Genomic DNA, 17,381 nt, shown 5'->3' on the forward strand with positions numbered 1-17,381 from the left:
GGCATCTTCCTGCAACAGTAATTTCTACATTAATGCAGTAGGGAGACCAGAAATGTGTTATTAAATATTCTTTTCTGCAAGAAAAATTTATCACTTAATGTCTCTCTATTGTGGTTTCTAAACTCAAATATAGTGTAAAAAATCTTTATTTTATTAATGCAAGGAAAATCTAGATTCACTTTTTTTCAATCCTATCAATTGTTGCAAAGAAGTTGGCACATTTATCAATGAATATAACAGAACAATACAGTACAGGGATAGGCCCTTTGGCCTGCTATGTCAATATCAACCAGGGCACCAAATTAAACTAATTCCTTCTGCCTACACAGAGCTTGTCCATGCCTCCCAATTCCCCCTCTGAATACTCATGTGCCTAACTAAAAGACTGTTAAGCACTAGTATTGCATCTATTTCCAATACCATATCTGGCAGCACGTTCCAGTGTTCCACCATTCTCTGTGTAAAAAATCTTGCCCTTGACATCTTTCTTAAACTTTTCTCCTTTCATATTAGAGCTATGCACTCTAATATTTGACATTTCTACTTGGGCAAAAAGACTGTCTAACCTGTCTATGTCTCACAATTTTATAGAGTAATATCAGATCACCTCAGCTTCTGACCTTCCAGTGGAAAAAAATCAGTTCCATCATATTGTGTACAAAGCAATGTTCTGTGATGCATGTTGTGACTTTGAATGGTCCATGAGTTCAGAGCTGTGGATACAGATCTTTATTCAGCACAAGCAGAAATTCAGGGCAAGTCCCAGTGGAAGACCCTCTCGGCACAATTTCTCAGAATTCACTGTACATTAGGGTTTTATATTCTTTAAGCACAAATTAACTGCAGGTAGTTAAATACAGTTTTGATGGTCATAATTATATAGTTTGCTTCCACATCATTTAAAATAAATCAAGTTCATTAAAAATATATACAAATTAGCACTTTTACCTTTAAGAGTGCCCTTAGATACATCCTTTATATTTTTGCTGATATATTCACACAAGTCAATACAATCTGGGATTAAGGTCAAAGGATAGAGAATAGATTAATTTTATTACTCCAGTGCAGTATTGAATGAGTGCTGTACCATCAGAGGTACAGTCATTCATTGGAAGTACGAGCTACACATTGAACAAAAATTCTTCAGTAAGAGGGTTCAAGGTCACTGTAAAGCAGATTTCTCAGAGCTATATGGCTTTCATTTTACTGTTTCTCTCCAAGGCTGTTGCTGTATAATTGTTCCAGGTACTCTTGCACTTTTTCTACGATTGTTGATATCTCTGCCATTGCCCCGTAACCTATATAAAGAACAGAACATAGCAGTCAGAATCAGACATAGTGAAAATGTAGCTACCTATTGGGATTTTATAATTCACTAATTTGTCATGCTTACCTGACCTAGTCTAAGTGCAACAATAGACAGATTACAAAGTGGCCCAGCACCATACTGCACCAGTACTTAGTTACCCATCTCAGGTTGCCCTTGAGACAGTGGCAGTGAAATGCCCCTTTGAACCACTGCAATCCTTGAGGTATAGCTATATACCAACAATGCTCTTAGGGAAGGAGGTTCTAGGATTCTGACCCAGTGATTGTGAAGGAATGTCAATATAATTCTAAGACAGGATGGTGTGTAACTTGGTGAACAATTTCCAGGAGATGGGGTCCCGTGGTTTGCTGACCTTGTCCTACCAGCTAGTAGAGGTGGTGGGTTTGGAAGGAGCTACCTAAGGAGTCTTGGTGAGCTGCTGTTTTGCATCCTGCAGATGGTACAAATTGCTGCTACTGTGCATCAGTTGTGGAGTGAATGGCTGGGAATAGTGCATCTATCAAGTGGGCTCTACATTGTGCATGGGCTTAGAGGCATAGAGAACTTGCCCTTTGGTCCATCTAGTGCATGCTAATATTCTGCCATTGACCTGCAACCAAACCATAGTCCTCCATGCCCCTCCCATTCAGGTACTTATCCAAATTTCTCTTAAATGCTGAAATCGAACCTACTTTCACCATCTGCTGGCAGTTTGATTCACATTCTCATCACCCTCTGAGTGAAAATGTTCCCCTTATGTTCTCTTTAAATATTTCACCGAACTTCAGTGGAAGAAGTCTGCATGCATTTACCTTATCTATACCCTTCATAATGCTGTACACCTCTATCAAATGTCCCTTCAGTCTCCTATGTTCCAGGGAATAACGGTGTTTGTTGAGTGTTGTTGAATCTGCACTCACCCAGGCAAGCAGGGGGTGTTCCATCATACTCCAGAATAGTGGACACACCTTGGGGAGTTAGGAGATGAGTTTCTCATTGGGGGATTCTGAATCTGTTGTAGTCACATCGTGCAAATGGATACTTGGGTTCCCGGGTAATACTAACCCCCAGGGTTTTGAGAGTGGATTCAGTGGTGGAAATGCCATTTAATGTTAGCAGAAAAGAGAGATCAATTTTCCCTTGTTGGATATCACCATTGTCCGGAGCAAAGATTACTTGCAGTGACAGACTGAAGCACAGAATGTTGCAATTTATGGTGATAATTCTCTACTACCCTTTTTTTCAAATGGACAATTAAAAGTTGGCCCTACCAGTGACACATTCCTGTGTTAAAAATCCTACTATTCTTTACAAAATAATCTTTACATATTTGTAATCCAAATATAACCCTTTCAGACTACCATACCCTTCCACTTCTGTCCCCAAACATTCCCAACCTCCTTGTTCCGCCAATTGCATCCTTATTTATACAGTAGCTCTGTCGTCCTACGTCTCCAGTGAGCACTCTAAGTGCTGTCTGTGCATGGTTTATATTTCTCCCCGTGGTCTTCTCCTATGGTCATATGCTTTCCCAGGAAGCTTTAGTTTACTCTCACAACCCAAACATTTATTGTAGGTTAATCAGCTAACCCCCACACCCCCCAGTATAAGCAGGTGCTTAAGAGGATGGACATGTGCGAGATAACAGTGGTGGGAAATGGGAGGGGGAACGGGATTGATGGAAGTGCTCTGAGAGAAGTATAGAATTGACAATATCAAGGCTAGAGAGAAACTCAACCACCATATCAAAGATATATTGAACTCATTCATATTAATGATTCATATAAAAGATAGTTAACTTTTCTAAGACTCCAGCATACCACCGGAGTTTAATAAATCCACTGGAAATTCCACAGCTGATTGAATGGCTTTCTATGTTATAAGGAAATATCTAGGCAGGTCCCAGCAAAATCACAGATTCAGCAATGAAAGATTTAAATCTAATTAAACAACCAACTAATTCCAATAATAGTGGAGCAATAATAGTGGAGTAACATTGTTAATAAAATGGAAAATTAATATTATGCTAAGAAAGGATATTACTTTAAAGAATTCTGCTGCAGAATCTTTACTAATGGAGCTAGGAGGAAGAAAACATTGGTGGGGGGATATATACAGTGGATTTCAGTTAATTGGGACACATTGGGACCAGTACATTTTGGCCCAATTAAGCAATTACCCCAATTGGCTAAGTTTTATGGAAATAGTTAAAAAGGTACTAAAAAAAAGGCAAACTGCCAGTAAACTGAGTAACAAATTATGTATTTAAATAAAAGGCAGAACAAATTAGAACACAGCTAATACTACTAAACTGTGCAGTTTATGACTGTAAATCAATACCATCAGTACATAAATAGTAGTGGTGATGTACAAGATGCTACTTAATAAGACAGAGATACATAGGATAAGAATACAACTACAATACAACTACAACTACTGAATGTGTGATTTATACCTACATTTACACCCAGTGGTCACTTTATTAGGTACACCTGTACACATGTCCATTAATGCAAACATTTAGTCAGTCAATCATGTGGCTGCAACTCAACTTTATACATGTCTGTATAAAAGCATACAGACATGTTCAAGAGGTTCAGTTGTTACACCAAAGATCAGAAAGTGTAAGATATATGATCTAAGTGACTTTCATTCGTGGAATGATTGTTGGTGCCAGACAGGATGGTTTGAAGATCTCAGAAACTGCTGATCTGGGATTTTCATCTCTATAGTTTACAGAGAATGGTGTGAAAAGCAAAAACAAACATTCTGTGAGTGAAAATGCCTTTTTAATCAGAGAGGTCAGAGGAGACTGCCAGAGTGGTTCAAGCTGTCAGGAAGGTGACAGTAACCCAAATAACCATGCAGTATAACAGTGGTGTGCAGAAGAGCATATCTGAATGCACGACTCATTGAGCCTTGAATTGGATGGACTACAGCAGCAGAAAACCACACGAGATTCCTAGGTGTACCTAATAAAGTGGCATGGAATAACCAGATACAACTACAATACTGTGCAAAAGCCTTAGTCTTTTGGACTGCACTATGTATTTTGTCTTTCCAGTTGTCAAGTAACAATACTACGGAGCTAATACGAAGCTAAGTACTCTTATTCCTGATTCCCAACCACCTTCCTGTTTTAAGCAACATACAGTGGATGTTTCTGTATTTTTCAAACTCTCACACACCGATTAACAAAATACCTTAGCTTTGAAAATGATCTTATCTCAGCTTGGTTTTTTTTACAATGTGCAGATTCTGTCAGGCACAAAAACACATGTTCTTATGTTGAAATCACATGCAATATTAATAATAAACTGGTAAAACAAATTTTAAATTGTGTTTTGTCACTTTTAGATTTACCTTCTGAAACTGGATTAGTATTTGTTTCCATGACAACCAAGTTTTATGCAAAGTAACTCTCTAAAAGAGGAATGTAATGAATCCCACCCAATAAAATGATGTTAAATTCCAAGATTTCACAAATGTAATTTAAACATGTGTATCTCATCTCCTTGTTAGTTTATGTAGTTTGGACTACGCAGTGCTTTAGCAAGAAACAGACTAAAAAACTCAAATGGAATTAATTACCACAAGAGTTTCACATTATACAGTATGTGCTTCTGACAAATTTGGCACTTGTAATAAGAACTTTATTCTACAGTTCATAGGCAAAGAAATTTTGTATGACATTGAATGAGAGTTCAAAAGGTCTATACAATTTACTCATTGACTATGGCACCATAAATTCAAGTCTTCCTCAGGGCACATTATCTTGGTTAATACTGATGCAATGTTTGAATTAGGGGGCAATATTTTTCAGATTACCCAATTTACCACTCACCTCAACTGAGATTAATGGATACCACAGTCCATTCAGAAAACAGTTTTTCCCTGTCTGTGTAGCAAATATCAAGTCAAACTGAGTTTATTGTCAAGTGTACGAGGACTGTCAGGTACAAGTACAATGGAAAACTTGCTTCCAGTAGCATATAGGTACAGAATATAGATTATACAACAGCTGTAAGGTTTGTGGTGGTGTGGATCGTGTAAAAGCTTGTAGTCAGTTAGGATACAACATTGATAGGATGAAGAGATGGGATGAGAATTGGCAGATGGAGTTCAATCCAGTAAAGTGTGAAGTGGTACACTTTGGAAAGCTACACCTGAATGGAACACAAGGTTATTGGCATAATTCTTGGCAGTGTGGAGGAACAGTGGGATCTTTGGGTTCACATCCATAGATCCCTCAAAGTTGCTGCAAAAGTTGGAAGGGTGGTTAAGAAACCACATGTTTAATTGGACTTCATTAGTCAGGAGATTGAGTTCAAGAGCCACAAGGTAATGTTTCATGTAAGAAGAGAAAGGGTTAAGGTTAGACTGTGCTAAGATCTAAGCTTACAAAACATATGCTGACACATTGCTAAATAAGGATATAAGATTCTTGCAAAACTGTATAGGTACAATCTGTACCTTGTGGTAATCATGAAGAACTGAAAAGGAGTCATTAAGCTAGGAGCTGAGAGCGGAGGTGGATGAAACAGATGGAGATAAGCTGTACTCTTGTGGCTAACTCCAAGGCCGATGAGTGTTTGAAAACTTGGCAGACATGGCTCTGCGGATGGCTAACTCCAAGGACAGAGGATATGAGAAAATGTGTATGTGACCCCCGAAATGTACAAGCCTGTGGGGAGGGGGAGAGTGGAGCTGACTATGAATAATTGTAGGAATGATACAGCAACTGAGGGACACGTGATAACCTACTTGAAACTGTATAAAAGGAAATGAAATGTAATGCTCTGGGCTCAATACTGCTGGAGCAGTTTTGGGTCCGACTCTGCAGACTCGTGAAAAATAAAGCTTTGCCGCTTTGCAGTTTGCTGAGACTCAGAGTGTAGGATTATTTCTGACAGCTGGGGGCTCGTCCGGGATCCCCACTCCGGTCGTGGAGGGCGAGAGGAAGGACATCGGAGAAGGTGCACCCTGCCGAGTTCGGCAGTCCCTGATTCCTTGCTCGTCGTCTGAAACGGCTTGAGCGAGTGAGATCCGGACAGCGCAAGGCGGCAAAGCAGGGAGGAAAGGAGACGGTTCTACGGCACACCGGGTAAGTGAGACTAGCTAACTGAGATCTAGGTGGGTGTGACCGGGTAAAGTAGGTGTGACGACACCTAGAGTAAAAAGAACCGGGCCGGGAAGGGAATAATGGGAGGGGGAAGCTCAAAGGAAGAGGAGCCGGAGAGTTCGGGTTTGTTCCCGAAGGTACCTCCTGATAGCCCCCTCGGTAGAATGTTTGCAGGATGGGGATATGGACGAACAAAGGGAAAGCAGAAAAAGAGAATGGTAGAATATTGCAAATTATGGTCCAAACAGCCAATAAAAGGGTCCTCGGTATGGTGGCCACCATTTGGGTCAGATGAGGATTGGGTTAGACAGGCCTTAAACATATATGTAAACTCTAAACCAAATGTGAGAGAGGAAGAAAATGAGTATGCCTCTTGCTGGGTTCCCGGACCAGGAGACTCCGCAAGAAGTTTTAAACTAGAAACTAAAACTAAGGAGGAAGAGCCTCCTTGGGAAGTGTTGAATCATCTACCTCCCCCTTATGTTCACCGGCGCCCGAACAGGAACAAGAGTAATGAAGGTATCCGGTATCGGAGGAAAAACGATACAAGTGCCCATTGTGGACAATGTGGAAGTCGGATATGAAGATAGGGCAACAAGGCAAGACCTTCTCCTGCTGCCCTCGGCAGGATTCAACCTATTAGGAAGGGACCTGCAAGTGCAACTGGGCATTGGAACAGTGCCGAACAATGGAGAAATAATAGTAAAATTATTCGCATTAAAAGAAGAGGACGACCAGAAAATAGAGCCCGAGGTGTGGTATAGAGAGGGAAATAGGGGAGGATTGAACATCAGCCCTCTACAGATCACCTTGCTACCGGACGGTCGCCCAGTAAGGAGGAAGCAGTATCCCATTGCGATGGAAGGAAGAAAAGGGCTGCAGCCGGTAATTGAAGGGCTGATCGCAGATGGACTGCTGGAAGAATGTATGTCGCCATATAATACCCCCATCCTCCCGGTGCGAAAGCCGGACGGGACTTATCGGATGGTACAAGACCTGCGGGGTCTAAATGCAGTAGTCCAGACCCGATACCCGGTAGTACCCAACCCGTACACCCTGATGAGTAAAATCTCCCCTGACCATGAATGGTTCAGTGTAATAGATCTAAAAGATGCTTTCTGGAGTTGCCCGCTAGAAGAAAGCAGTCGGGACATGTTTGCGTTTGAATGGGAAAATCCTACAACAGGGCGGAAAAGACAACTCAGATGGACGGTCCTGCCGCAAGGATTCACTGAGTCACCTAACCTATTCGGGCAGGTCTTGGAGCAAGTACTAGCGGAATTCCAATGTGCTCCAGAGAACCAACTGCTACAGTATGTGGATGATTTATTACTATCCGGGCCAACACAGAAAGGGGTGCAGGAAGATACCATCAGATTACTGAACTTCCTAGGGAAAAAGGGGCTACGGGTCTCCAAGAAAAAGTTACAATTCGTGGAAAAGGAAGTAAGGTATCTGGGACACCGGGTCAGTAAGGGACAGCGAAGCATTACCCCAGAAAGGATAGCTGGAATAACAGGGATGTCGCTACCTCGTACCAAGAAGGAGATACGACAGTTCCTGGGGTTAGTGGGGTATTGTCGAATCTGGATTGAGAATTATACTCCCCTGGTGAAATTTCTGTATGATAAACTCGGGCAAGATGAGCAAACAGTAAAATGGACAAAGGAAGAGGAGCAAAAATTCAACTATATCAAGGGGCAATTGATCCGTGCTCCGGTGTTAGTCTTGCCAGCCCTGGAAAAACCATTCCAGCTGTACGTCAACAATGCCGAAGGAATGGCCCAAGGGGTACTCACCCAACTAAGAGGAGGAAAGCGGCAACCCGTGGCTTTCCTGTCAAAAATGTTAGACCCGGTATCGCGTGGATGGCCCACCTGTATCCAAGCAGTGGCAGCGACAGCGGTATTGGTAGAGGAAGCCCGGAAACTAACCTTTGGAGGGAAGATCACAGTGCATTCTCCCCACTCGGTCAGCACCCTACTAGCCCAGAAGGCACATCGGTGGCTCACTGACTCCCGCATTCTAAAGTACGAAACTATACTGATGACCGGAGAAGACCTAAACTTCACAAAGGATTCCAGTTGCAACCCAGCCCAGTTCCTCTATGGAGGACTAGAAGAAAAGGAGTCAGAACACGACTGTATTGAATTGCTGGACTTGCAAACAAAGAGCCGGGAGGACTTACAGGAAGTTCCCCTGGGAGAAGGACAGGAATTGTATATAGATGGATCCTCACGATGTATTGATGGAGTACGGCACAGCGGATATGCCATCATTGACGGAGAGACTGAAAGAATAGTGGAGTCCGGGAGATTACCGGGAAACTGGTCGGCCCAGTCATGCGAATTATACGCACTCCAGAGGGCTCTGAGGATATTGGAGAAGAGGATCGGAACAATATACACTGACTCTAAGTACGCCTATGGGATAGTACATACCTTTGGGAAGATATGGAAAGAAAGAGGACTGATAACGGCCAGAGGAAAGGGACTGGCACACGAGCAAATGATAAGTATGACATTGGAAGCCCTGGCCCTACCAACTGAGATTGCGGTAGTACATGTACCCGGACACCAAAAAGGATCAACACCTGAAGCAGTAGGGAACCGTCTAGCCGATGGGGAGGCCAAACGAGCAGCCGTTGAAGACCCGATCCAACTCCTGACCTTGATACCAGTGAGGGAAGGACTTACTAAACAACCTATGTTTACCCAAATAGAGATTGATAGCATGAACCAACTAGGAGCCCGAAAAGACACTGATGGTAAATGGACGGTCCCGGATGGGAGACAGGTACTAAATAAGGAAGTAACCCGCAACATCCTCCAACAGTTGCACCATCAAACCCACTGGGGAGTACAGGCCATGTGCGACACAATTCTGAGGGACTATGTATGCAAAGGAATATACACACTGGCCCAGCAAGAGATAACTGGATGTCCGACGTGCCAGCGGATAAACAAGAAAGTGATGCGATCCACTCCAAGAGGTGGCCAGCCACTGGCCATGAGACCGTTCCATAGAGTCCAGATCGACTTTACCGAACTACCCTCAGTGCAGAGATGGAAGTACCTGTTAGTAATAGTGGATCATTTTACCCACTGGGTGGAAGCATACCCGACCACAAAGGCCGATGCGCCTACAGTAGCCCGAATACTACTAGAAAACATAATCCCCAGATATGGGATCATGGGGTCCATAGACTCGGACAGAGGGACACACTTTGCCTCCAAGACGCACCAGTTGATTTGTGATGCATTGAGTATCCAATGGAAATACCATACCCCGTGGCATCCCCAGAGTTCGGGACGGGTGGAAAGGATGAACAGTACCTTAAAGGCGCAATTGACCAAATTAATGCTAGAAACCAAGTTACCCTGGACTAAGTGTCTCCCCATCGCCCTGTTAAGAATCCGAACAGCACCCAGGAAGGATATAGGAATCTCCCCCTATGAAATGCTGTTTGGACTCCCGTATTGGAATAAGGTAGAAGGGTACCCCACGCTACAAGGGGGTGATATTTTTATAAGGAACTATTTACTGGCACTATCTCGTTCCTTTGCAGAACTGCGGAAGAAGGGTCTCTTGGCCCAGACTCCGCCGCTCGACTTTGCTTTACATCAGATCGTGCCTGGAGATTGGGTTCTGGTACGGACCTGGAAGCCGGAGAAGTTACAACCACAGTGGGAAGGCCCTTTCCAGGTCCTGTTAACCACCGAGGCGGCCGTACGAACAAAAGAGAAAGGGTGGACCCACGCATCCAGAATAAAGGGACCAGTTAAGCCTGAGGGACACACGGAGTGGACCTGTGTTCCCAGTGAAGAACCGTTGGTGGTGAAACTGAAAAGGCAACAAAAATGAACTCAATGTGGACTGTTACATTATTGACTGTAATATATTTAATTCTGTATGTGGGAAAAATAGAAGGGAAATGTGACAAGTGTAGGAACCGAGTTTTGGAGAAAGGAAAAGAACGACCCGGGGCCCTTGTGTCACATTCACATGTAAATGACCAATGTTATGGAAAAGAAAAAGAGGAATGTGAAGAGGGAGGAATAAAATATACCCTGAAAAAGAACAGGGGATACCCCGGTGGATCAGTGAGAGAAGAAAAAGGAGAAGGGAGAAGTTGGAGTGTACGAGAAAGTACATGCCCTGAGACAGAATGGATATGTGAAAGGAAAGAAAAAGGAAGGGCAGAGTTTGGTGGAGTCAGAGAAGAATGGGGAACCTATGGAAAAACAAGACCGGAAATGAAGGAAAACCTGTTTATAGACTTAGCAACTCGAATAGCTACAAGTTTAAATGTAAGTGACTGTTGGGTTTGTGGGGGACCCCACATGAGCGAGCAATGGCCATGGATAGGTGAGAGTTTGAGTGTGTGGGAGCTATTGGCTCATGATTGGGATAAGAAAAGGACTGGGAGGACGCAAGAATGGAAGTTAACAAACTATCCGGAAGGACAAGTATGTGTAGAAAGAAAAGGGAAGGTGAAAGTAGGAGAAAGCCCATGTCAGAGTATAAAGTTGGCTAAAACAAAAAATAATGCCACTTGGTGGCCCGAGGAGCCGACTTGGTACATAACTAAAGGGGCAAAGGACAATTGTACGGCTATGGGAAACAATTCGGGAATCTGGAATTGCAGTGGGCATAACCCGTACGAAGGAATTCCCAGTGTTTGGAAAGCCTGGCGGAAAGCAAGGAAAGGAGGATTTGTCCCAGAAGGTCTGTTCTGGATTTGTGGGAATCAGGCATACACCAAATTGCCGAAAGGATGGGGAGGAGTTTGTTTCTTAGGCCTTATAAGGCCAGAGTTCTTCCTCCTACCCCAGGATGAAGATAGGGAATTGGGAATCAAGTTATTTGACTCACTGAGAAGGGAGAAGCGGGAGATAAAGGTGGGAGAATGGGGCGACGAATGGCCTCCAGCACGCATCATTGAATATTACGGACCAGCAACTTGGGCCCAGGATGGGTCATGGGGTTACCGAACCCCGGTATATATGTTAAATCGAATAATACGCCTACAAGCTGTAGTAGAGGTGATCACCAACCAAACCGCATTGGCTCTGGAATTGCTGGCTGAGCAGCAAAGCCAGATGAGAACAGCCATATACCAAAATCGATTAGCATTGGATTACCTATTGGCCTCCGAGGGAGGGGTCTGTGGAAAGTTCAATCTGATAAACTGTTGCCTAAAGATAAATGATAATGGAAAGGCAGTGTTGAAAATATCCGACAAAATTCGGAAGTTGGCCCATGTGCCAGTACAAACTTGGAGATCCTTAGGGAACCTGAGTTGGCTGGATAGTCTGCTGGGAGGAAGCTGGTGGCGAATAGCCCTGTTAATATTTGGCGGAATACTCATAATGATAATCATATTACCATGCTTAATACCCTGCTTGAGAGCATTAATAACGCGAGTAGTAGTACAGGTAATGCAGCCAGGGAACCCAGCTGACCCGGCTAAAATGCTGTTGCAACGAGGCAGGGAACTGGAAGAGTGGAATCCCTGGACAAATCCTTAGCACACTCTAAAAAGAAAAAGGGTGGAATTGTAAGAAGAGAAAGGGTTAAGGTTAGACTGTGCTAAGATCTAAGCTTACAAAACATATGCTGACACATTGCTAAATAAGGATATAAGATTCTTGCAAAACTGTATAGGTACAATCTGTACCTTGTGGTAATCATGAAGAACTAAAAAGGAGTCATTAAGCTAGGAGCTGAGAGCGGAGGTGGATGAAACAGATGGAGATAAGCTGTACTCTTGTGGCTAACTCCAAGGCCGATGAGTGTTTGAAAACTTGGCAGACATGGCTCTGCGGATGGCTAACTCCAAGGACAGAGGATATGAGAAAATGTGTATGTGACCCCCGAAATGTACAAGCCTGTGGGGAGGGGGAGAGTGGAGCTGACTATGAATAATTGTAGGAATGATACAGCAACTGAGGGACACGTGATAACCTACTTGAAACTGTATAAAAGGAAATGAAATGTAATGCTCTGGGCTCAATACTGCTGGAGCAGTTTTGGGTCCGACTCTGCAGACTCGTGAAAAATAAAGCTTTGCCGCTTTGCAGTTTGCTGAGACTCAGAGTGTAGGATTATTTCTGACATTTCAGCTCTATAAAACTCCGGTTAGTCCACACTTGGAGTATTGTTTTAAGTTGCGGTCACCTCATTATAGGAAGTTTGTGAAAACTTTGGAGAGGGTGCAGGGATTTACTAGGATGCTGCATATTAGAGAACATATCTCATGAGGAGAAGTTGACTGAGCTAGGGCTTTACTCTTAGAAATGTAGGAAGATGAGAGGTGACTTGATAGAGGTGTGTAAGATGATAAGGACGAAAGAAAGAATGAACAGCCAGCACCTTTCTCTCAGTGTGGAAATGGGTAAAATGAAGGGGATTAATTTTAAGGTGACTGAAGGAAAGTACACGGGAAATGTCAGAGGCAAGATTTTTTTTAAAACAAAGACAGTGGTAAGTGCATGGAACACACTAACAGGGGTGGTGGTAAAGGCAGATACATCAGGGAGATTTAAGAGACTCTTAGTTAGGCACATGGATGAAAGAGAAATGGAGGACTAAGTGGGAGGGAAGTGCTAAATTGATCTTAGAGTAGGCTGAAAGATTGGCATAACACTGTGTGCCCAAGGGCCTGTACTATGATGTACTCATTTTTTCTACAGAAGACATGAGACAGAGAAAAAGAACTGTGCAAAAACAAGATACTAGTGCAAAAAAAAAGCACGAAACCAGGGACAAGTCCATGATAATGTGAGGTTTACCCTTCAATCAGTACCAATGAACATAATCACATGGCAACTTGAAGGAGCTTGTATTGCACAAGGATCAAAAATGCCTCACCTTGTTTTCCAACAGCTTGTTTTGGTCAATAGCAGGACTGTTACATATAACCAGACTGTGGAATCCGTACATATCAAACTAAACAACAATGCATTGTCTCATACAGGGATCAGAAGTGGAAACAGTGAACAATTTCAAGTTCCTGGGTGTCAACATCTATGAGGATCTATCCTGGGCCCAATATATTGATGCAGTTACAAAGGCAGCATGAGAGTGGCTTTATTTCAATAGGAGTTTGAGGAGATTTGGTATGTCACCAAAGGCTCTCACAAATTTCTACAGATGTACTATGGTGAGCATTCTAACTAGTTGCATCACCGTCTGGTAAAAGTGGGGGGGGGGGTGCTATTGAACAGGATCAGAATAAGCTGTAAACTCAGTAAGCTCCATCATGGACATTTGCCTCACAAATATCCAGGACATCTTTAAGAAGTGATGCCTCAAAAAGGCGACATCCAACATTAAAGATGCCCATCACCCAGAACATGTCATCTTCGTATTGCTACCATCAAGGAGGAGGTACAGATGCCTGAAGGCACTCCCAATGATCCAGGAAGCACTTCTTCCTCTCTGCCATCAGATATCTGAATGGATATTGAATCAATGAACACTACCTCACTATATATATGCACACGCACTTTTTTATTATCATGTGTTGCAATGCATTGTGCCACATAACAATAAGTTTTATGACATATGACAATAGTAAACCTGATTCTGATTCTTCCGCAGACATTTAAATACTCCTGAATAATTCAATTTTAGACTTCCCCGAGACCTTAGTTTTAAATTTCCCTGAGACTTTGGAATTGTTTGGGTTGTCTGGGTGTTGGCTACTTTAACTTATGGAAGTTATGCTGTTATCAATATATAACCAATGATAGAAATAATTGCTGAAGACAGTTTTAGATTATGTCCATGAGACATTGTAAATGTTATCTTCAAATGTGAAATAACCTTTGATTAACTTAGATGGGCTACCAGTTGGGGAAACTCTCATGATAGCAGTCCTGATTAGTAATTTTGAAATGATTATTGGTTATCTCTGTATTGTTGTCTCTGGCCCTAATGGCAGCATGCTTGGATCAGAATGCTGTGGGTTTCAGTGCTGTCCTGGAGACTTCAGCGAAGAAACACACACCACCACTTTGGTTCTAAGCTGAAAGTTCTTTGCCCTTCTGAGTCTCTTATAAATCTTATTCTGAATGGGGGGGCCAGTGGGTGAGAGCGTGTAGAAGGTACTCCTATATTCTGGCCAACTTATACCTAACTTCCAAAAGAGTTTAGAGGGACATTCATTCTCCTGTTGTTTGTGGGATCTTGCCATGCACACATTTACCGACGTGATAGCATAGCGGGTCAACACAGTAGAGTAGAAAACAGCCATGATAATGTAGTGGGGCAGGTGCAGTAGGGTACAACTACCATATTGCTGTACAGTGCCAGTGATCGGCATTCGATTCCCATTGCTGTCTGTAAGGAGTTCTCCCTGGGAAAACCATGTGAGTTTCCTCCGGGTGTTCCAGTTCCCCCCACATTCCAAAGATGTCCGGGCTAGAAAGGGTTAGTAAGTTGTAGGCATATTAAGTGGATGCTGAGAGCATGGCAACACTTGTGGACTGCGCCCAGCACCTCCTTGCACTGTGTTGGCCATTGATGTAAATGACAGATTTCACTGTATGCTTTGGTGTACATGTGACAAATAAAGCTAATCTTCATAACCTTTATCTTTTACATTTCTCAGATTACGAAGTATTTTGGAATGCCTTTAGACTCCAAGAAAAGACAACATAGTTATAACTACAGTCAAGCTTCCTAACAAGATGCATCATGTTTAGCATGGCTACTTATCTGCCCAAGACCGTGAGAAATAACAGTAAATTGGTAACACGATCCAGTTTATCACACAAGTCAGCCTCCACTCCGTCATCTTGGTCTACACTTCCTGCTGCCTCAGGAAAGCAGCCAACACAATCAAGAACTCCTCCCACACCAGTCATTCTCTCGTCTTCCCAAAGCCATTGGACAGAAGATACAAAAGCATATGTACTACCGGATGCAAGGACAGCTTCTGTTGTGCTGTTATCAGACTTCTGAACTGACTTCACACGTACTGAAACAGATTACATAATCTACCAGATCATGCCCGTAGTACTTTATTTACCTACCTGCACTGCACTTTTCTGGTAACAGTAACATTATATTTTGCCTTCTGTTTTATTTTTACTAATTCTGTGTTTGGGATGATCTGCCTGGATGGTATGCAGCCTAAAGTTTTTCACTATACAGTATCACAGTACATTTGACAATAATAAACCAATAACAAGGAGCATAAGTAGTTTGCAAGTCATGTTGACCTGAAGAAATTAAAAATCAGTGGAACATATAGCTGCAACAAGCCAAGGATAGTGGATGATTAGACAAAACAAATGTCTTAGTTCTTGCCAAATAGTGGAAGAAGTTTTCTGAATTAACTCTTTCTGGATTGAAGTACTTCAACATACAATAATCTACTAATATGAGATCATTTCCAAATGAGAAGTAACTTGTGTGATTCTCTTTGCTAAAAGCAGAAGGATCAACATGGGTTGTATTGAGAGCATCCTGAGCAGCTGCATCGCTGCCTGGTTCAGAAATTGCACCATTTCGGATCGCAAGGCCCTGCAGCGGATAGTGAGGTCAGCTGAGAAGATCACCGTGGTCTCTCTTCCTGCCATCACGGACATTTACACTACACGCTGCATCCGCAAAGCAAACAGCATTATGAAGGACCCCATGCACCCCTCATACAAACTCTTCTCCCTCCTGCCGTCTGGGAAAAGGCACCGAAGCATTTGGGCTCTCATGACCAGAATATGTAACAGTTTCTTCCCCCAAGCTATCAGACTCCTCAATACCCAGAGCCTGGACTGACACCTTAGTGCCCTATTGTCCTGTTTATTATTTATTGTAATGCCTGCACTGTTTTGTGCACTTTATGCAGTCCTGGGAAGGTCTGTAGTCTAGTGTAGTTGTTTTTTTTTCTCTCTATGTTGTTTTTTTACGTAGTTCAGTCTAGTTTTCGTACTGTCTCATGTAACACCATGGTCCTGAAAAACGTTGTCTCATTTTTACTATATACTGTACATTGCAGTTGTGGTTGAAATGATAATAAAAGTGACTTGACTTGACTTGAAGAGGAGTGGTCTGTGCTTGAGATCTGGAATGGCCTGAGCCCAATGTCTGACTTGAACTGGGTATAATTAGTGAGAAATGGCCTGATCCAGCAAAAATGTAAAGGTGGTGCTACGTGCAGACCTTGGGTCAGGGCAAATGAGGGGTAGATGCAAGGGGGCCCAATGGATCAGGGCTAACAGAATCCAAGTACAAAGGTGAAGAACTGACAAAGGAAAAAAAAAATAATAAAGGTTTTCAGAGGTAGAGCAGCAAGAACTCAAGAGTCTAATGAGAGGGAACTGTCTAACAACCATCTATTGCAAGGAAGACCCCTGAGCTTGGAGCAGGCAAATGAAGAATCACTCAGGAGATCTCCTAATTTTGAATGCAAGTGTAAAAAGTCATTTGGGTGAGAACTGGTCCAAACAGAACAACAGAATTTAGGAAATACATGGATATTTGAATTTGATGTAATGATGTTATGGAAGGATTTTGAATTAATAAGGATTTGTGTCGACATTCACATAACATAGAACACAGAATAGTACAGCACATTACAGGCCCTTCGGCCCACAATGTTGTGCCGACCCTCAAACCCCATATAACCCCCCCCACCTTAAATTCCTCCATATACCTGTCTAGTAGTCTCTTAAACTTCACTAGTGTATCTGCCTCCACCACTGACTCAGGCAGTGCAGTCCATGCACCAACCACTCTCTGAGTGAAAAACCTTCCTCTAATATCCCCCTTGAACTTCCCTCCCGTTACCTTAAAGCCATGCCCTCTTGTACTGAGCAGTGGTGCCCTAGGGAAGAGGCACTGGTTGTCCATTCTGTCTATTCCACTTAATACTTGTACACCTCTATCATGTCTCCTCTCATCCTCCTTCTCTCCAAAGAGTAAAGCCCTAGCTCCCTTAAT

General features: G+C 42.8%; 2 protein-coding genes across 5 annotated transcripts in view; one reads left to right on the plus strand and one right to left on the minus strand.

The window, feature by feature from the left end:
• Positions 1-714: 714 nt before the first annotated feature.
• ppcdc (phosphopantothenoylcysteine decarboxylase) overlaps positions 715-17,381 on the minus strand; it is an 89,784-nt gene continuing 73,117 nt past the window's right edge. For all 4 annotated transcript variants that reach the window (XM_073025764.1, XM_073025765.1, XM_073025766.1 and 1 more), the window contains one exon: positions 715-1,298. In XM_073025764.1, the coding sequence (XP_072881865.1) occupies positions 1,204-1,298 (95 nt within the window). In that variant the 3' untranslated portion in view covers positions 715-1,203. The remainder of the gene's footprint in view (positions 1,299-17,381) is intronic.
• On the plus strand, positions 5,663-12,518 carry LOC140714167 (endogenous retrovirus group 3 member 1 Env polyprotein-like). The gene is made up of 2 exons (XM_073025034.1): positions 5,663-6,413; positions 10,000-12,518. Exon 2 carries the CDS (start codon positions 10,292-10,294, stop codon positions 11,960-11,962), a length of 1,671 nt encoding a protein of 556 aa, XP_072881135.1. The 5' UTR covers positions 5,663-6,413; positions 10,000-10,291; the 3' UTR covers positions 11,963-12,518.

This window comes from Hemitrygon akajei, chromosome 21 (assembly GCF_048418815.1).
Source record: "Hemitrygon akajei chromosome 21, sHemAka1.3, whole genome shotgun sequence".
Classification (NCBI taxonomy): domain Eukaryota; kingdom Metazoa; phylum Chordata; class Chondrichthyes; order Myliobatiformes; family Dasyatidae; genus Hemitrygon; species Hemitrygon akajei.